This window comes from Schistocerca piceifrons, chromosome 2 (assembly GCF_021461385.2).
Source record: "Schistocerca piceifrons isolate TAMUIC-IGC-003096 chromosome 2, iqSchPice1.1, whole genome shotgun sequence".
Lineage (NCBI taxonomy): Eukaryota > Metazoa > Arthropoda > Insecta > Orthoptera > Acrididae > Schistocerca > Schistocerca piceifrons.
Window position 1 is genome coordinate 710,569,663 of NC_060139.1, and position 22,938 is coordinate 710,592,600.

Sequence of the window (22,938 nt, forward strand, 5' to 3'; positions counted from 1 at the left end):
CTTTTCCTAGACTTCTCCAGTCCTTTTTCTTCATCTCTCTTTCTTTCCCTTCGACCCTTCTGCCTGAAGAAGGAGCCACTGGCTCTTATAGCTTGCCTAATTACAACCCACAAAATACTGTATAGTATCAAATTTGCCAACCCATGCAAGGGACATTATTAAACTTTAACATTTCCATTAGTTTAGCCACTGTTTCCAGTTTATGCTGGCTAATCAGTGCTTACCTTGCATCCATTGAATACATGCCATTGAGGTGGTTGACAGTCCGTCACAATATATCCAATGTATTGTTGGTTGGGAGTATAAAGTGAAATAAGATGCAGTAATTTTCTGTTTGAAATTAACTTTTACTTCACTGAAGAATACCTCCATAGGAGTTTTAAACAGTATTTAAGCTCTAATGTAATTCACAATGACATTGCAACATTCAAAAATACTATACATTTAAATACTGGTGGTCCTCTTACATTGGACTCAAGTGAAACATACTCTTTGAACAAACACACACACACACACACACACACACACACACACACACACACACACACACACACACACTATTTGTGAATAAAGTATTCCAAAATAAAACTATATCTTTTACACATCAAATCACATTCCATGCTACAATAAATATTAGTAAAAGCACCAAAAATGTAAATCTGGTATAAAATAATCACATAGGGAACACAGAACAGCACAGTATAAGACCACACCCTGAATTCTCGTAAGGATATGCTTCTCTGGCAAATTACTTGGAACTTTGGAGATTCTGTGACCTTATAACTTATTCCAGAGTGTGGCAGAAATCAGACACAAGACAAATATTGAACAGGTACATGAATTTAAGAATACTGTATGAATTTCTCCTTAATCTTTTGAAAATAGTCTGTTATGGAGGAAGAATACCATGCCAAAAGGCCATCCGTTCCTTGTCTAAACTACTGTCCATATTTAGTTCCACATTAATGTCCAGAAATGCTGAATTCTGTTTAGTGAATGCTTCCCATTTTGGTATAAGATGTGATGTTTCATTTGGTGTTGGATCACTGAAAAATAAATATACATGTTTAGTGCTACAGTTTAATATTATATATAATGAAAACTTATTCTCATGAAAATTAAACACAGTGATAAGCATAGCTCTGATTTATATAAAACTCCTAGTTCTGACTGAATTCACTGTGAATACTATAAAGAACTGAAATAATTAAGCAAAGCAATTTTGAATAGAGCGAAACATGAAACTGGGCAAAACCAAAACAGATAAACATATAAATCACAAATAAAGATTGTTAAGTAAATAACCCTAAGGACATGACTAACATTGCTATATTACTTGCTATATTACTAAAGTAATTGTTTGCGATCAAGCAGCAAGGAATCTTCCCATACAGTTACAATTAACAATGAACCTTACACAAAGCTGCTGCTATCCCAACTGAGGAGAAAATCAGTGGGACCATGCATAAATTTAGGAGTAAAATGTTCACAGGTCTAGACAAGATCCTGATGTGTGTGCTAAAAATACTGTATTAGCAGCATAAAAGCACCCCTAATAGATATTATAAGTGAATCTTTACAATTTGTTGCCTTCCTGATTATCTAGAGCAAGCAAAGGTTCTTCCCATACTCAAAGTATATGACACAGAAAATGTAAAGAATTACAGACCAGCTTCATTACTGCCTTCTTTTTCAAAAATAACAGAAATGTTTATGAAAAACAGATTTATAGTTTATATAAACACATACTTCTGTGTAAAGAAAAACTTGGTATCATATCTGGAAAAGGAAAGGAAGCTGCTGCAGAAAAATTTACAACAGTCGTTTCAGAAGTCTTGGATTAATGAGAACATGTAAAAGGTCGTTTTCTAGTACTCAATAAAGCATTTGACACAGTTGGAATCCAAATCTTTTATGTAAACTTGAAGCACTGGAAATGAAGGGACTTAAGGTCCTATGTAGCAAACAGAGTCCAAGGGGTGGAGATTTTCCAAATTTCCACTGACTTGCAAAATAAAGGGTGTCTTTGGAGGAATGGCTAGTATTCAGAGAAATGACAGGAAAGATCATTTGAAGTAAAAAGTCCAATAAACACAGTCTCTAAAAGGAATACCTTAAGAGCTATGAACAATACTACAAAACAAGTCTCTTCTACTGCTAGCTGTTTGCTTTCCGTATTTTGAGAGGTGGAAGCAATAGATCAAAAAAAGAAAAAAATGTCCAGTAAATATGGGCTTTAATATGCATATGTTAAGAACTATACGCACTTATTCGTCTTTGCTAATGAAGCATATCTCTTCTACTGAACAAGTGTTCATAGTTCTTAAGGTGTGTGTTTTGGAGCCCAAGTTTACTACACTTTTTCACTTTTAGTGACCATTCTTGTCACTTCCCTGAATACTGACCACTCCTGGGACACTCTGTATAGGGAAACATCTTTCGGAAGCAGAATATTGGTACACTGTAGTCCGTCAAGTGAGTGTTAGGCCCTATAATGTTCCTTATTTACACTAATAACTTTCCACTGTGAATCACACAGCATGAAACAATGTTATTTGTTGATGACAGCAATATACAATAATTACAGATGGTCATCAGAAATGTTAGAAGAAAAGCTGACAAGGTGCTTAAGGTCATCTGCAATTGGTCAACAACCCATAAGGTAACACTTAATATAAAAAGACTTGTAACATGAACTTCTATGTAGGTAAAAAAACCTAAAGAAAACAAGGCTTAAAAGTACAAAATGAGACCACAGAGTTTGTGGATAACACAAATTTTTTAGGTATGTATGTAGGTCAGCAATTAAAGTGGGGTGAACACATCTGAGTAATTGGACAAAAAAGTAGCACAGCATGCTACATCGTACAAATATAAAGCACAGTGTATTCGCACAGGCCTGTATGTTTTGTACACAAATATTCTATCATCAGTAATGGTGTAATGCTCTCAGGTGCAAATGTTGAACATATTTAAAATATGTTCAAGGTGCAAAAACTGGTCTTCAAAATAATAACTAAGGGTCACAAATGGGGCCACTGCATTGAGCTACTTAAAAATATGGAATATTTCATGGTTCCAAGTGACTATGTCTTTCAAATTAAAGTTTTTGTACAGAGAAACATTGAGCAGTAAGTGGTAATCAGTTTCATAAATGATTGCCAAACCAGAGTAAGTGGTTACATACATCTGGATATAAAGATAAAGTCAAGACCTAAACCAGTATTGTTTGTGATGAATAAAATCCACGATGGTTGTAATTTCAAAGTTCCTTTATCCATCATGATGAATCCAAGTAACAGCTGTGGATGTCCCACTAAGAATATATTAAACCACTACATATTACCGAGGAGCAAAACAGATAGGAAATAAGTAAATTTACAATGTGTTTTACAGTATATTTTCTAAAAAACTAGTATTTATTCTGTCAAAGAGTTCATTCAAATAATTATGATTAAACCATCAGGCTGACCAATAACAACATAACCTGTAATGTTGGAGTAAACTTGTATCACAATACGTGTCTAGTTTGTAAATTATACAGTGTAATCTAAAAATGAAGGTGCAGTATCAGAGGAGTCTTGTGATTCACTTTTCTTGTGTGAATCTGTTCTTTCTGTTCCTTTAAGTTAACCTTATGTAACAGAGAGAACTAGAATATATTTGTCTATATCAATAATATCTCGTATATATCCTTTTCCTCATGTTTCTTATCTTAGATAAATCATCTATAAATAATGAATATAAATATAATGATTCCATCCAAGCTGTCTGTGGACGGATGAATAAATAAACAAATAAAAAATAAAAAAGGAAATTTTGTATCATTCATTGTAATTTTTAAATTACCGATCTAGGGTGCAGTCACCAATGACAACAAACATACGTGCAAAGTTTCCATTATGTAATTCATCATCATGATACACTGGTGTGCAAAATGGACAAAAGTAACTTTGGCATGGTATGTCACTGCCAAGTACTGTAGCTTGATGAAACGTGGACCATAGGTAGAAGGAACTGCTACAATATAGTACAGGAAATAACTGAAAGGATTACACAGTGAGACTAACAGAAATAACACTTCTGTTCAAAGACAGTAATTACATGACGTCATTGCAGTTCATAATGGGCATCCCGTATACCACAAAAGGTGGAATGTGCGTTGCAACAGGGTACGTGTGATCACTATCGATGGCAATTTATGCTCTGCAGAGCCAGAATGTTGGTAAGGACATTTTGTTGTCTGGTGATTCAGTCCTCAATGAGTGTGATTGACAACTGCCTGACAGTTGCTGGTGCATGTGGACATGTTGCAGTACTTCTCCCCAATGCATACCATATGTGCTTGATGGGATTCAACTTGGCAGGTGGAGGGGGGAAGGGGTCAGACAGACCAGTCCATTTTCTGAATATCCTTTCATGGTAAGAGCTCTTACACCTATGCTGTTTGATGCAGTTGCACACTACCATCCAGAAAAATTAAGTCAGGGCTGAATGCACCCCTAAATAGGTGCACAGGGGAAGGAGTACAGTGCCAGAATTGGAGGTCATACACCAATTAAACATGGTGTAGACCATAACTCCCCACCCACCAAAACAATTATGTTTAACAATGCTGGATGTAGCCTCATATGGTGAGAGATGGGAACAAGTAATGCTCCCAAGAACATCGTCAAACATGATTGATGAGGCATAATGTTGCATGGGTGTACTGACCAGATCTAATCTTTGGACGCAGTCCATTGATCAGTCAATGCTATGTGACCTGTAATCACAATGTGCATCTTTTCAGACGTGCAATCAGCCCTGACTTCATTTTTATGGGTGACAATGCAGAACTGCATCAAATAGCATTGGTGGAGGAGCTCTTGGGACAATAGAATGCTCAGCAAATGGACTATCCTCTCCATTCCCTACAACTTAAATCGCGTCAAGCACATGTGGGATGCATAGTGGAGATGTACTGCAGCATGCCCACATGAACCACTGACCACCCATTGGTTGTTAACCACTCTTGTTCAAAAATGGAACACCAAACAACAAGAACTCCTTACCAACCAGCAAGGGAGCGTATTGCAGAGCATGCATTGCCTTCCATTCCTATCAAGAACCATGTCTCACCTTTTGTAATATCCAGAGTACATCATAAAGTGCAGTAACTTCACTGTAATTAATATCTGTGAACAAAAGTGTCATTTCTGTTGGTCTCAATAATTCTTTCAGTCACCTATATTATACTGCAGTAGTTATTTCTATACATGGTCCAAGTTCCATTGAATTACCGTATTTACTCAAATCCAAGCCGCACTCGAATCTAAGCCGCACCTGAAAAATGAGACCCGAAATTCAAGGGGAGAGAAAAGTTTTAGGCCGCACCTCCAAATCGAAACAAAGTTGGTCCATTCTAATATTAGACACAATTTAGGTATAATGAATGACGATACAGCTACAGTAGTTTGGTTCGAGTCGTAAGCTTAGCAGTTAAGCTTTACCACGTAGCCATTGCTATGCGTCAGGCGCTCCGTCCGTATTTATACGGGTACTCTTCCTTTTTCACGTGCTTCGTCTGGTTTGGATCGATTGCTTATTTTGCTTTTATCTTATAAGTGCCGTTTTCTTTGTTATAGGTGTTTACGTCACTCTAAGCTAAAAATGCATTACTGCACTGTGTCATTCTGATAGTGGGTGTTTACGGCCTGTCGCCGCTCTCGGCATGGCTTACTTTTGTGCGCGCTACCGCCGCTTACAATTAAAAACAAGAGAGAGGAATCGTATCATTAGCGAAACAATGGCAAGAGACTGCTATTTGTTGTTACTTACACTGCTGCTTTCTTTGATAATGATGAACAAGAACCAAATAATAGACTGCGTATGATAGAACATGTTCTGAACGAGAGTTAGGCGAAAATTTTTCCCCATTTGAAAATCTTTGCGGCCGCTTCTTTAGTACGTCAAATTCTGCACAGAAATTAGAGTCGTCTTAGATTTAAAAATCTAGTCAGTTGCCGTGCTTCATTTCTGACTATCACTATTAGGCATAAGAATAGTATATAAACATGACACAATACGTATACTCTTACGCGTTTGCTGTTGTCTCTAGTTTCGTAGTTTATTAGGCAGACAGGATTTAAATGAGATAGCAGGAAACACGAAAGAATACATGGTAAAATGTTTATATTCGTATTACTCTTATGGTGAAGAGAATACTGCATGTGATTCACATTTCATCAGGTTCCTATTAGCAACCATCTCTTCTCACACGTAGGAAAAAATTCAGAACTTAGAGTTGGCCATATTGACAAACATCTCAAACAGTCTTGTCAGTCGTATTTTCGTAGTACACTGAAATTCTGCTACATTCGAAGATGAACAATTTGGAATTTGTATTATTTCGTGGGATAATGTATGAAAATGCAGTGGTCGAAACTCGGGGCGGAGAAAAAAGCTCGTCTTCCACCTTTTTTTTTTTTTTAATTTATTTACTGACGCATTGGTTTTGGCGCCAATATTTACCTTTGTGCCTACAAAGCATGCTTGTGTAGTGCTACATATATTCGACGGCAGAAGTTAGTTGTGGTGGCACCTACCAACATTTTTCAGAACTTCCGCTTGCTTTGCACTCGATTCTAAGCCGCAGGCAGTTTTTTGGATTACAAAAACTGGAAAAAAAGTGCGGCTGAGATTCGAGTAAATATGGTACATTACTTGGCAGTGACATAATGCCAAAGTTATTTTTGGCCTCAAAATTTGCACACCAATACAATATGTACTCCACTAAATAAATATGTTGTAGTATTTACAAGTGGCTGTATGTACAAAATATTTGTGATAACTTAATTTTTATTTTAAATTGCCCTTTTCCATTTGAAAAAATCATTTACATTTATATCTTTATAAATTGCAGCTCATTTGTGCACAAATAGTCACTGGATTCTGGAAATAACGTGTGTATCTGAACGTGGAGGAAGTGAAATATTTTGACATATGATAATATTGCCATCAAGATTTCAGATAGTATTCAGAGCTGGACGAAAGCCCTCTCTACACTTTTCTATGCATTGTAGTTGCCAGTTAAACAAATCAATGTTCCTCCTGCAAGTTTTTCAATGTCATGTACCTGTATCCCTTTAGGTCACTGCCCAGAACCTTTATTTTCTCTCAGGAACTTCATTGGCCTATAAACTATTTGCTCATCAGCATGCCCTGACCATCTGTATTTCTTTTTTGTTACACTCATAATTACAGGTTACACTCCAGTGTTTTCTCTGATCCATTAGTTCATTTTTTTCTGATCCTCCTAGTTATTCACAACATGGAACTTTCCATTGCTACCTGAGCAGCTCAGAGTTTCAAACAATTTACGCATTATAAGTCTGTGTTTCACTGTCATAATTCAAAACTGGTAATACACACATACAATGAAGTAATATTAAAACTTTGTTCTGAAAACTCTAGTACGCCAGGATCAATCAAAGTCATGATTTGGTGTTTTGTGTATTTCTTTACTTGCCCATTCAATTATTGTCTTCAACTGCCCTAATTAGGAAAACTGATAAACTGGATTTATGACCTCATTGGTGATTTTATTTCTAATGCTTTTCAAATTCAAAATGCTATTTAATAGTTGCCTTCTTGTACCTGCAATCTTTTGCTTCCTTCATTTCTGCACCATCTTTTTCTGTTTAATGAAAGATGTTACTTTTGTTAAATAACTGCTTCTTTCATCTGTTTCTGTACAATCTTTATTTTCTAGATGATGAACATGTTACTTCATTAAAATTGGCATACCTCCCTAATCTGAAATAAGTTGTCATAATGTATGTTTTTTTTTAAAAATATGGTGCTTGATGAGTATGTTTCTCTCTAGCTTTGTGTGTATTTTACATGTGTAAGTGTAGATGATTCACAGTTTCAAAGTGGCTTAGAACCATTACATCCTCTCCAATTTATTGTTTGGTAAAGTATAATCAGTTTAATTTTTCATTCCATTTGTGCCTGTCAGGTCCATCATCTGTTTGATATCTAATAGAAGAGTGTGTTAAGAAAAAACATAGGGATATCTGTGGCAACTTCTACCTTCTTAAGACCTCTGATAATTTAAAGTTATGAAAGAGGTATGCACCTGAAGATAAAAGTTCATATAATATGAATAAAAGTTCAATGGAGGAACAAATTCATAGCCTTTTGTACAAATTCTGTCAACAAATTTTATTGGTTGAAAGTGCAATTTTGAGTACTTATTATGAAGCAGCTGAAGCCATAGCACTTGTAATGGATATACATGAATCGAGACTGAAAGCAAACTATGTTGCAACAATGTTTAGCTCCATGTTGGAACCAATAATTCTTCCTTCTGTACAATCAATATCAATGTATAATTTTAAAAAGTATCATTCTGCTAATAGTACCACATATAATTTTTTTAAAAAACTTTCTTCTCATAGCACCAAGTCAAAAACAATAATGTAGTTCTCATTTTTTGCTTTGTGCTGTTTTCTGTTAAACATGAAATCCAGTAAACACACGAATTTCAGAAATTTAACTTGTCCAACAAAAATTTATACAAAAATGATAAATAAATCAGTAGAAAATGCATATGGTGAACCAATGATTTTCCCTCATCTTCTGTTCAACAACTTGTACCAATTTGTCATTCATTAGAGACAGCTGCCCTTTGTTGTCGTCCGTTACACACATTCTCCTTTCCTTTGCTCGACTTTTGTGGGGACACTCCCAATTAGTTCATCAAGTACTTCACAAACATGACAGTTAATGTCAGCAACCAATTTATTCCTCATATTCAGGATCATATGACTGATTAAATCGACTGATGCATCAATTTTTTTAAGCTGTATTTCAAACTGATAGTAGACATCAGCATTTGAGATGTCAATAATAAACAATAACATCTTCACTTCCACATCGCTTCCACTAGCTTGGACACATGGGCACTCCTGCAGATGGAACTCAACTGTGTAAATTGTAAATTGGGCTATCTTCCTGTGTTCTGATTGTAGGTACTTAAGATGTTTCATAAAAATATGAAAAAAGAACAAACACATCAGTTCCATAATGCCCAGAAAAGACGACAATACTGCACTGTACTTGAATAGTGAATGGTATACAGGTAGACGTCACAAGGTTGAGTACATGCTGTTCCAGTCCTCCCACCAAGGAAAAATCCCTGTCAGTACTAGAATCGAACTCGGGTCCTCTGATTAGCAGCCAGGCTTGCTGAACAATAACATTTCGAGGCATACAACACTTGATTAACTAAAGCATTATAACAACCAAGCAAAGTTGTGTACTTGTTAAGATGCTGAATGTGCATTTAAGGGGACTGGGGTTGAAATCTGATGTAGAAAGCCAGGTCCAAATTTTTCTTTGGTTTCCTAAATTACTTAAGATAAATACTATGATAATTCCTTTGAAAAGGGCATTGCTCATTTCCTTCACTATCTCTCCACAATCCATCATTGCTTCCATTTTTTGATGACTAATGCCTTACTGACAATGGAGACATAATGTGAAGTAACAAATTTAGCAATATCTGTCAAAGTAATAAGTTTGAAAAATTACATTTTTGTCACGCTGCTTGGCAGCTGAAATGATATTCATAAGAATCAGATTTACAAGGCACTTTGTTAAAGGACATCTTCTAAACATCATGAGCTACACTTTAAATGTTTTTAGCCAAACTGATACGCAGGTGTATAACCCATCATTAGTGGCATCTGATACAGATGAGCAAACAACTATATGTACATGACTTTCTACAACATGACAACTGTATACATAGCAGCAGAAACATAATTCCACTTACATTATATACCTCTATATCAATGATGTTTGTCAGTTATAAATTCTTTATGATATTCAACTTTATGTGCACCTACAAAGCAAGCAACCATGTGGATATCTAAAACCTAATTACAACAATGTCTACATTAATACAATACTATAACAAATCTGATGTACCTCACAATACAGAGTTTGTCATGTATGTTACCATTGTCAGATATTAGGGAGTGAGATTTGTACTGCAAACAAGCAAATTAAAGGAATATGTACTCACTTTAAGAATGTTGAACTTACTGATATAAGCTGCCCATTGTGAAGATACCATATTGCTTATGAACTCTACTTAAATGCTTCAGGAACGTAGCTTCTGGTTGCCATTCATTTACAGATGTGTCAAGGAAACACGTTGCAGACAGTAAAATCAACAAGTCAATATGTATTATTAAGTAGTTTAAGCAAAAAGTAAATAAAAAAGTGTTGAAGCAATGAGACTACCTGAAATCACTGCTTAAGATCTAACAGCAGTAACATACATGACTCACTGTTTACTGTGAGGTAATATGGAATCCACATTCTATTGTATTAAACAATGGAAACTCCAGGTTGGAATATCAACAATGTAAGGAAAGGATGATTGCTACTTACTGTAAAGATGAGTAAGTTCCAGACATGCACAATTAAAAGACACTTACACATTAACTTTCAGCTACAGCCTTCATCAGAAAAAGAAACACACGGATTCATTCAAACAAGCAAGCACACCTCACACACATATATCTGCAATCTCCTACAGTGTGTATCAGATGTAGACATCAGTGTGATTGGATTCTAGGTGTTCACATGGTTGTATGCTTTCTAGGTGCACATCAGGTAGAATGTCAAAGGATTTATATCTGACATGCATGTCATTGATATATAGGTACATAATGTAAGTACACTTGTGTTTCTGCTATTATACACACAGGTGTCATATTGTAGGGGCTGATGTACATACAATTGTTTTGTTCCTCTGCATCAGATGCCACAGCTGATGAGTTATGCACCTAAATACCTGTCTGGCTAATAAAGATTTGTAGTGCAGCTCATGGTGCTTAGAAGATGTTCTACAATCAATATCCAAAAGCTGTGGAGCACCAAGCATTCAAGATTTTTACAATACAACTTCACAAATGAAAAAATAGTTAAACCAACTAATTCATACAAATGAATTAATTCTGAATATTACATATCATTGTGATTTAATGCCAAGATTTGGTTTATGTGCGAATTGGGACCTCTGTACTGTGAACAAGCATATTACAAAAATATGTACTCACTTTAAGGAAGCTGAGCTTTTTGACATAAGCTGTCCATTGTAAAGGTATCATACTACTTATGAACTCTCTACTTAAATGCTTTAGGCAAGCAGGTACTGGCTGAAGACACATTTACAGATGCATGAAGGAAACAAGTTGTAGACAGTAAGACTGACACACCAGAGTAAATCACCAAGTGGTTTAAACCAAAAAGAATGGTGATGAAGGGAGGAAAGTAACTGAAATCTCTTTAAATCAACTCTAAGCCTAAGGAACACAGATTACAAATTGGTTTAAACTGAACAGCACAGGTCAAGGAAAACCACTATATACTGGTTTCTCCTGATACGAGCAATGGCAAAGGAAACAGTACAACTAAAACATCCACAAATAAAGTCAGCAGTGGCTGATGATCTACAAGTGGAAACCACACTGGAGAACAACAATGAAGATTTCTGACAGTAACTGCATGATTAGATATGTATTCAGAACAGCATCAGATATGTATTCAGAACTGCATCAACTAAGGCAATGAAGGTCTCTTTCCTGTATTACATCATAATGTCCAGTCCTTTAAAAACAAGATTATAATGTTAGAAATTCTACTCCAGCACAAACTATGTGTTAATAAAGTGATGAGAAATGTAATTGACGTCAATAGCAGCCTTTGCACTAATGAGTCACCATAGTAAGGAATCCTTCACACTTGGTGGTAGTACTATTTTTGTGTTCAAGCAGATAAATTTCAGTAGGGTGAATGAAATTTTATGTTATATTATCTCTTAACTTCATAAATATTAATCTATATAGAGCATCAAGCAATTGTTTATCTATTTTTATAACCAAATGAATGTTCTACTGAATAGCTTCAGCTCAATAAATATTAAGCCAGTGCTTTGTGTGACTTTCTGATTTTTTGAAACAAAGAAAACACAACAATGCTGGAGATGCTTTTTTAACAAACATTACAAAAACATTCAATTAGCCCCACAATATGCTCACCAACAAGAACCTCAGCAGACACAAAGATTAATCTCAGATAAAAGCTTTGACTTCACTATCAGTGTACTGAGTATGGGATATAATGACAATGAGGCACAGTCACTATGCATCATTCCAGTTGCAAAGCAGTAACAAACAAAAAAGGAGCATACTCTGAAGATATCAGAATACTGGACTTTCCACTAAGCTAAGAAAAACTGGGAAATGGTGTATGTGTGTTTCCATAGTATCTTCTTTATTACTTTAATATACCTTTCCTTCTTAAAACCAAAATGACAGACGTCAAGACCGAAAAAGAATGGACAACTGTCCTGTGATGGACACTGACTTTTGCAGAGCTGCTCTGAAAGATATACAATTTCCCAAAAAATTGCTGACTGTTCTAAAAAACAATGATAAATTTATAATAGAGTGGGTAGTGTATTGCCTGAATAAACCTTTATCATATGATAGGTGTGGCAGATCTAAAATTAGTTGTGAAAAAATTCAATGAACACTCCACATCACTAGCTAGATAAATCATCCATGTACTCTGTAGGAGTCCAACCACTTTTTTTTTTCTTCAGGGAATCGAACTGGTAAAACTTTTCAGAAGAAAGTATTAAATAATAAAACATCAGGTTTCATTTTAAAAGCAAGTACTCTGCACATAGTAATATCCTTCACAAACATTTTCAGAATCTCATTTGAAACAGATATTTCTCAGGATATCCTCAAAATAGCAATAGTGTCATCACTGCTGGAAAAAGGTTCTGCTGATATAGTCTCCCAACAACTGGCTTGCATTTCCATTAAGTTACTTTCCAAAAATGCTAGAAAATCTTTTATATGTCAGACTCATAAATTTCAACTCTCACTTTCCAAGGGCAAGGTTCAGAAAGATTAAGATTGCCCAAATAGCAATCCTTGAGTTTTTAGATCATGCTGTAAAATTTCACAGTGAACATAAACTCTTTGTAGGAATTATTCTTGACATTTCAAAAGCCTTTGATATACAGAATCACAAAATCATGATTGAAAAATTAGGAACATGGGTTATAAGAGGTGTAACATATAACTGTTTGTCATTATGTTTAGTAAACGACAGATAGAAGATATCACTTCAGTAAGAGTAGAAAATTCAGAATGAAATCAGAAACAGCATTTTCTTTTCGGATGAGCTACCACAAAATGTGGAGTTACTCAGTGCTTCATCCTGGACCCATTACCCAGTCTATCTAATTTATGTGTATGATCCTGTTGAACACAAGGACCTCCAAAACCAGTGTTTTTAATGACTCTAGTGTTCTAGTTTTCGCATCTAACATAGAAAGTTTGAAGCAACAGCAGAAAGCTACGAGGGTCACTCAAAAAGAAATGCACACTATTTTTTTTTTAAATCCATCTTTTATTCTACATGTTCGAAAGTTTTACAGTGTGTAGATACATCCTTTAGGAATAATATTTTCATTTCTCCACATAATTTCCATCACTCCCAACTGCATTACGCCATCTTGGAACCAGTGCTTGTATACCCGCATGGTAAAATTCTGGACCAACCTGTTGGAGGCACTTATTTGCAGCATGCAGAAGGGAGTCATCTCCAAATCTTGTTCCACGAAGAGAGTCTTTCAGTTTCTCTAAGAGATGATAGTCACATGGAGCCAGGTCAGGACTGTAAGGTGGGTGTTTCAGTGCTGTCCATCTGAGTTTTGTGATCACTGCCGTGGTTTTTTGACTGACATGTGGCCGTGCATTGTCATGCAACAGCAAAACATCCCGCTTTTGCTGACGTGGTAGAACATGACTCAGTCACACTTGAAGTTTTTTCAGTGTTGTCAAATATGCATCAGAATTTATGGTGGTTCCACTTGGCATTATGTCCACAAGCAAGAGTTCTTCAGAATCAATAAACACTGTAGCCATAACTTTTCCAGCAGAAGGTGTGGTTTTGAGTTTTTTTTCTTGGGTGAATTTGCATGATGCCACTCCATTGATTGCCTCTTCGTCTCTGGTGAAACATGATGGAGCCATGTTTCATCACCTGTCACAATTCTTCCAAGAAATTCATCTCCACCATTCTCGTACTGTCCCAAAAGTTCACTGCATACTGTTTTTCTTGTTTCTTTGTGAGCCACTGTCAATATCCTGGGAACCCACCAGGTAAAACCTCTTTTAACGCCAACACTTTCAGTATTCTGCAAACACTTCCTCCCCTATCCCAACATAGTGTGACAATTTGTTCACTGTGATGCGTCTGTCAGCAGTCATCATTTTGTTAACTCTCTGCACATTGTCTGAAGTGTGTGCAGTACAAGGCCTGCCACTGCGAGGACAATCCTCAATATTGCCGTACCTGCTTTCATCACGTAACCTGCTTGCCCACTGACTAACTGTACTGCAATCAACAGCAGCATCTCCATACACCTTTTTCAACCTCTTGTGGATGTTTCCCACTGTCTTGTTTTTACAGCACAGGAATTCTATGACAGCACATTGCTTCTGACGAATGTCAAGTGTCGCAGCCATTTTGAAGACATGCTGTGATAGCGCCACTCACGGGAACAGGTTGAACTAAGTTTTGAAAGAAGTGGGAAGGATGTATCTACACACTGTAAAACTTCCACACATGCAGAATGAAAACTGTATTTTTACAAAAATAGTGTACATTTCTTTCGGAGTGACCCCCATATATGACAGGGCTTTCTGGGTAGTTCAGCATAAACCAGCTGATAACTTCTGAAAAAAAAAAAAAGAAAGAAAAAAAAAGGTGTGTGTCAAACTTATCTCCTCAATCTGATCAAAACAGTATCCAAGAAAGATTACAAAAGAAACTTGTACAAAATCTTAGTACTACAAAATTGTTGGGTCTATAAATTAAAAAAGTCCTTAAATGGAATACAGTTGTAAGTAACTTGTCAAGGAACCTCTCAACAGTGTGCTATGAGTCATATGATGATATTAAATGGTGCAAGTAAACAAACAGTGGTATTGGCATTCTATGAACAGTTCTTTTTGCTGTAGAATCATTTTTGAGGATATGCTGCTGAGAAAATAAATGTATTCAGAATGTAAAGAAAGAGCAGTGAGGATAATTTGTGGCTTTAAAAGAATGGATGCTTGTAAACTTAATTTTACTGAACACCAGGTTCAGTTCCATTTTTTATTTATTTTTTATTTTTTATCCTTGAAACAATCTCATCAGCTAGGGACTGTCTCACAAAAGCTGGTAAACTAATGCAGAACAAGGATGTGTACCGTTATGGGACCAGGTACAGTCAAATGTACACCAAACATTTTCCAGGTCATCATCCCACCAGAAAGTGTAAGCCACTATGGTGTAACATTACACAGTAACATAGCATAACAAATAGAAATGGCTCAGATATAATATTTAAGAACTAACTAAAAGTGTTCCTAACCATGTGATGTGTTATTCTGTACAAGAATAACAAAATAAGTAAAAAAAAAGGAATTTGTTGACCTGTTCAATAGCACCTGAATGATCTGTACTGTATGCTAAAGCAGGACAAATAAATACACAATAAACACAAAATAAAACTGTGTTCTTCCTCCTCTTTGCATTCATTAAAGGCAGTACAATTTAAAACAAGTTACAAAATGTTTTTACAACTCAATATTTTTGAGACTAGCTGTATTGGGCATGGAAATCATGCCTATTAGTGACACATGAAAATTTGTGCCAGACAGGGATTGAATACACAGATTGCCCACTTACCATGACAGATTGGGATAAACAGGAAATCCATACTTGTGTTCAGGTCCTGCACAAATTTTCATGTGTTGCCAATTGGTATCATTTTCATGTCTAACGCAGCTGATGTCAGAAATATTTATAGCTGTGACAAAATTCCATGATATTACTATAGCTGCAGACAATCACCACTGTCTGTTCCTTCAGACAGACTTGCATGCATGTCTGAAGGAACAGACATTGCAATACAGTTAAAACAAGATGTCAATGTCCAACACATTGTGTTGCTCCATTATCACTGATAGTGTTTATGGTAGGAACTACCTGAAGCTGGATATCAGCATGTTCAGACACCAAGCTGTACCAACTGCCAAAACAAAATCAACACTGAACTAATGTGCTGGAAGTCACATAACACTGTAGACCCCATACATTATTCTGTCATTTTAGTACAGCAGAACATATGAATTAACTGTCATATCAGACCACTGATGAGACACATTTTCACCATTAGTCCTTCAATGTTTGTTCACTGAATAACCAGAAGCTGAATATCTTACACAGTGTATGATGAAAGCAATTAAATTAGAATAATTAAATATGTATGAACTAGATTAGTGAACACACTGAATAATTATTTCATTGTAAAGCACAAAATTTCAATATTCTCTTTAAAAATTTAAGAGACTATGAATATCTGTCATCACTGAATATTTTCATCTCACCCATATTTAGCAAAATTTGTCCACATAGTAATGATTCTGTCACGTATTTGGCCTTCATCTGATGTTTGGTCCAGATTTTGCCCACCTCTGTTATCAAGGAAGACATATTTCAGATCATCAGCATGGGGAACACCTGTGTTCAAGAGGGAAAAAAGTGATGTTACTGAAGATGCACAAAAACAGGTATAACAAAATAATGCCAATCTTCATAATCAGTTTTCAACAAGGTTTCATACAAATTCCACTCAGACAACAGTGTTAGAAGTTCATTAAGATTATAATATTGGTAGGCCTATTTCATTCTTCTTCATCTTAAGTCTGAAACTGGGGTAGAATTTCTTACAGTGATGCAATTGCAGCAGCAAGAACTTAAATATTAACACAACCAAAACAGATGTACTTTTTTCCAGCAGGAGTACAAGAGTTAATGATTCTAAGTACAGCTGCAACTTGTGAACACAAATTATTTGTTAAGAAATAAAGTTCTTTCTGTACTTAGATAAACTTCATAATTAAAATTAACAATTTTTAGTAAGGTAATTGCCATTTGGTAGAATATTAAATCTCTGTCTTAAGAATAAGCAATACTGTTATGGAAATGACATTTTCTACTTGACATTAAACAAACAGTAGGGGAGAAAACCTAATGTTCTTTCCCATCTGATCTCACTTCTTTTTCCTGTTGTACAACACCATCCTCTGGATCAATTTCCTGGCTTTGATCCAAATGTCACTGCATTCACCCAGTCATTCAGTTCTATAAAACCCATTATGAAGGAGAGCATTCAGTGATTTGGAACAAGTCAAATTACGCATTACCAAACATAAGCAACCACTGCTGTACATGTTCTCAAAGTCTCATTTCTCCCCATAATAACTGTCCTTTTCAGTACAACTCTGTTACCACTGTCTATGTCTAAGTTAGTTTTATATAGTATGTTTCCACATTACACCAGAATATAAAATCTCTGACACTGAGTTACCCCATTCCCTCTTCAAACAAACTTATTTGACTCATGAGAGCAACCTCCGTTATACTTTAGCTCCATCTCTAATGGAGTGTGCATTTTTACAAGCTCCTGAAAATGTTTTTCATTAGTTTTTCCCATGCACTGTTAGCACTCTTTTTGTAACTCCTCTACAGGACCATTTTCTCCCCCTTCCAACCTACAGTACATTATGTAGATTACTTTGCTGTAGAGTAACTAGCAAGTTGAGAAACTGGCAAAACCAGAATTCCATTGGAAATAAAGGAGAAGAAGGTGATGAAGTTGGGGAATTGATTTGGAAAAACATAGTTTCAACATAAAAGCTGATGTTGTTGTGGTCTTAAGTTCAAAGACTGGTTTCATTCAGCTCCCCATGCTAGTCTACTCTGTACAAGCCTCTTCATCTCTCCATAACTACCACAACCTACATCCATCTGAACCTGCTTACTATATTCAATTGTTACCCCCAACATATCCTTTTATTACCAAACTAACAGTTCCTTGATGCATCAAGATTTGCCCAATCAACTGATCCCTTGGCTTGGTCAAGTTGTGCCATAAACATCTTTTTTTCCTTATTTTGGTTCAGTACTGCCTTATTTATTATTTTCAGCTTTCTTCTGTAGCACCATATTACAAAATCTTATATTTCTTCTTGTCTGAACTGCTTATTGTCCATATTTAATTTCCCTATATGGCTACACTCCAGATGGACACCTTTAGAAGAGATATATGCTAATATTTAAACTTATGTTAGATGTTAACAAATTTCTCTTTTTCAGACATGCTTCACTTTCTATTGCTAATCTGCATTCTGTATCTTCTCTACTTTGATAATTATCAGCTATTTGGCTGCCACGATAGCAAAACTTATCTGCTGCTCATGGTGGCTTATTTCCTAATTGAACTCCTATATAGTATGTTTCCACTTTACACTAGAATATAAAATCTCTCTGACACTGAGTTATCCCATTGATTTCAATTTAAGTATATTCCTTTACTCTTGTTTTACTTTTGCTGATGTTCATCTTATATAATCGTTTTTCAAGACACTATACATTTCGTTCAACTACTGATCCAAGTCCATTACCTTTTCTGACAGAATTACAATATAATCAGCAAAACCTGAAACTTTTTATTTGTTCCCCGTGTACTTTAATTCCCTTTCCAGATTTCTTCTTGGTTTCCTTCAATATACAGCTTGAATTACATAAGGTATAGACTACAACTCTGTCACACTCCCTTCTGAACTATGATTCCTCTTTTGTGTCAAAACACTCTTGTAACTGCAGTCTGCTTTTTGAAGAAGTTGTAGGTAACCTTCTACTTCCTTCAAAATTTTGGTGAGTGTAGTCCAGTGAATATTGTCAAAAGCTTTCTCTAAATCTAGAAATGCCATAAACATAGGCTTGCCTATCTTCCATCTAGCTTATAAGAAAAGTCGTTGATTCAGTATTACCTATGTGTTCCTACATTTCTCCAGAATCGAAATTTATCTTCCTCAATGACAGTTTGTACCAGTTTTCCCACTCTTCTATAAATAATGTGTCAGTATTTTGCTTCCATGTCTTATTAAACTTGTGGTTCAGTAGCATTCACACCTGTCAGCACAAGCCTTCTTTGGTACTGGAATTATTGTATTTTTTCTAAAGTTTGAGGGTCTTTCAGCTGTCTCTTGTATCTTTCACACTAAGTGTGACGTACGTGGCAAGATTGGACTGAGCAAAGGTTGGGAATCCGTACAGGTGCTGATAACCGCACAGTTGAGCACTCCACAATCCAAACATCATCATTATCATCATCATGGCTTGGAGTAAAGGTATAGATGCTGCACAACAGGAACCCCTCTAATGTCATTCACGAATATTTTATGTTTGCTCCCATACAATTTACTTTGCTAGATTCTCAGTTGGGTGGAATGAGCTTGGGAATCAATTCGTAATTGTGAAAACTTGAAAGCAATTAGCTTGCACTTTTAAAATCAGTATCAGTTATTGGATTTTTTGTGAAATTAAAATTATTTTGTCATAGTTTATGGGGTCCACAGAAATTTATCCAAAGAAGGCAAGATTCTGAAGTGACTAATTTGGTGAGATTGAAGATGTGTTATGCCCCAGGAACTGCATTTTGCAGATGATCAGAAAATTCATTGCACCTCAAAGGAATGACAATTCTCTGTGTTACAGTTTTTGAAGGTAGATAACTTTGATAACTAAGAGGTAAGCAGTTTCTTTAGGGGGTCGGGGGTCAAACAAAAGTTGCAATACCAACTGTCGGCTTTGATCCATGATGTAACTGCATTGTGGTGTATTGTGTGAAGTCATTTTGGTGTGGCACCTTTGAAATGGAGCATGTGTGCAGAGGGCAACTTGGAGGAAGCAACACTGCACTCTTATGTTAGATGCTTATGTTTCTGATTTGTTTGTGAGTGATGTTAATTTGGCATTGGGCTTATCACTGTGTGGTTTCAAAGGTGGTGGTGGTGGTTGTTAGCTTGTCAATGAGTTATTTTAACCATGATAGTCATTGGCCACTGATCTGTTTTCAGTATAGTAGTTGTTAGTTCACTTTTTGAAATTTGTTCATTTCTGGTCTTTAATTTTGTGTTTTTGTCATTCATGATTAAATTTAATAATTGTCCTTTAATCGCTGCTGTTGGTGAGCATATGACTGATACCATAAAATTTCTACAGTTGTATGGCCTCACTGCAGAATGTGTGAGGTGTCATCAGTGTAGAGATTTGATGAAGTTGACAAAAGTTGCTGCTTCTCAAATGAGGGACCAACATTTCTGATGGTGCCATTGTGACGATTAATATTTGGAGGAGGGATTCATGGTTTGAGCAATCTAGGCTAGCCATACAGGATACTACTTTGTTAACTTGTCATTGGTGCTATCATTCATCTATTTGGTTTTGTGTGCATGAAATGAGTATGAGTGAAAGATGTGTTTTAGATTGGTATTATTTTCACTGTGAACTTTGTTCAGAGTTTATAAAATATAGGGGATCACTGTGGCATTGGGGGATAGTTCTAGGAATTGATGAGTCACAGTTTGGGAAAGCTAAGCATGGGAGGGGTGGTCATCCTGGGGGAATATGGGTTTGGGGGCTGTTGTTTCTGGGGTTGTCTGTTAGAGGGGTCAACTATTGTTTCAGACTTTTTTTATAATACAGTGGTTTTTGACATTTAATGGTAAACCAAAGTGTAGAGTTTAAAAATTATACTACAAGGACTTGTACCAATATTATAGGAGGTTATTTGAAGAGCTGTGAAGTCTGTTGTAGGGAGAGGGAAGAGGCTGTCTTCTACTCTACAGTCCCATTTTGATTAGAATTGTTGCAGGAAGAATTTGCTGGAAAATTATTGTACTTATTAGTGTTTCTTGAAGCTTATAGGGAAAATGTACAAGATTAAGGTTGGTAGTTAAATTTGTGAGAGGGAAGGGTTTGTTTAATGTGGTTTCGAGTACTGTGGTAGGGAGAGTGAGGAGGCTTATATTAGTGTTACTGTGATTGTTAATTATGTTTGTATGCTTTATTTGTAGTTTTATGCAAGTATTGTGTTGGAGACAGTATTGGTTGGTGGGTGGGTGGTGTCTAGGGAGTATGGTTACAGAGGTGTGGATTTCAGTAATAGTTACAAAATATCAGTCATAAATTTTAAATATGTTTATTGCAGATTGATTTCAATTACTGTGTAGCTATTTTCAGTGTAATTATATCCAAGTCATGACTCACTGTAAATAAAATCATATGTAATACCACATTACTATTTCAGATAACAAACAGTTTAAACTGTTTATCTGTTTGCAGTGCCATACCATGTTTGATTTTATTTGCAAAAAGAGGTTAAAAATTTAAAACACGTACTTCTCTTCCTCCTATCTTGGATCTCACTAGTAAGGTAGTGAGCATGTTTTTCCTGATGGAAACAAACCATAGTAATAGTTATTTTAGGGTTTTAGTTTGTGTGTGTGTGAGAGAGAGAGAAGTGTGGGAGTGGGGGGGGGGGGGGGGGGGGAAGAGAGGCAGGGGGCACGTGTGTTTGTCAGCCTAGGCTAATTTGGCAGCTAACTGTGGGTGGTGAGTATATTTTTATGTTGTTTCTGGTTGTAATTATAAGAGTACAGCTTTTTATGTACATAATTTTCTACATCTACATACATACTCCGCAATCCACCATACGGTGCGTGGCGGAGGGTACCTCGTCCACAACTAGCATCTTCTCTTCCTGTTCCACTCCCAAACAGAACGAGGGAAAAATGACTGCCTATATGCCTCTGTACGAGCCCTAATCTCTCTTATCTTGGTGGTCTTTCCGCGAGATGTAAGTTGGCAGCAGTAAAATTTTACTGCAGTCAGCCTCAAATGCTGGTTCTCTAAATTTCCTCAGTAGCGATTCATGAAAAGAACGCCTTTTTTCCTCTAGAGACTCCGATCTGAGTCCCTGAAGTATTTCCGTAACACTTGCGTGATAATAAAACCTACCAGTAACAAATCTAGCAGCCTGCCTCTGAATTGCTTCTATGTCCTCCCTCAATCAGACTTGATAGGGATCCCAAACACTCAAGCAGTACTCAAGAATAGGTCATATTAGTGTTTTATAAGCGGTCTCCTTTACAGACGAACCACATCTTCCCAAAATTCTACCAATGAACTGAAGACGACTATCCACCTTCCCCACAACTGCCACTATATGCTTGTCCCTGTATGTTACGCCCAAATATTTAATCGACGTGACTGTGTCAAGCGCTACACTACTAATGGAGTATTCAAACATTACAGGATTCTTTTTCCTATTCATCTGCATTAATTTACATTTATCTATATTCAGAGTTAGCTGTCATTCTTTACACCAATCACAAATCCTGTCCAAGTCATCTTGTACCCTCCTATAGTCACTCAACGATGACAACTTCCCGTACACCACACCATCATCAGCAAACAGCCGCACATTACTATCCACCCTATCCAAAAGATCATTTATGTAGATAGATAACAACAGCGGACCCACCACACTTCCCTGGGGCACTCCAGATGATACCCTCACCTCCAATGAACACTCACCATCGAGGACAACGTACTGGGTTCTATTACTTAAGAAGTCTTTGAGCCACTCACATACTTGGGAACCAATCCCATATGCTCATACCTCAGTAGTCTGCAGTGGGGCACCGAGTCAAACGCTTTCCAGAAGTCAAGGAATATGGCATCCATCTGATACCCTTTATCCATGGTTCGCAAGATATCATGTGAAAAAAGGGAGAGTTGCATTTCGCAGGAGCGATGCTTTCTAAAGCCGTGCTGATGCATGAACAGCAACTTCTCTGTCTCAAGGAAATTCATTATATTCGAACTGAGAACATATTCGAGAATCCTGCAACAAACCGATAAGGATATTGGTCTGTAATTTTGATCATCACAATGAAC

The 22,938-nt window shown here is 36.3% G+C and overlaps 1 protein-coding gene across 3 annotated transcripts in view; it reads right to left on the reverse strand.

Annotated features, from left to right (window-relative positions):
• Positions 1–342: 342 nt before the first annotated feature.
• The window catches only part of LOC124776568 (acetylcholinesterase-like), a 200,990-nt gene continuing 178,394 nt past the window's right edge, over positions 343–22,938 (reverse strand). For all 3 annotated transcript variants that reach the window (XM_047251609.1, XM_047251611.1, XM_047251610.1), the window contains exons 10-11: positions 16,518–16,650; positions 343–1,046 (exon numbers count right to left, since the gene is read on the reverse strand). In XM_047251609.1, coding sequence (XP_047107565.1) covers positions 890–1,046; positions 16,518–16,650 — 290 coding nt within the window. In that variant the 3' untranslated portion in view covers positions 343–889. The remainder of the gene's footprint in view (positions 1,047–16,517; positions 16,651–22,938) is intronic.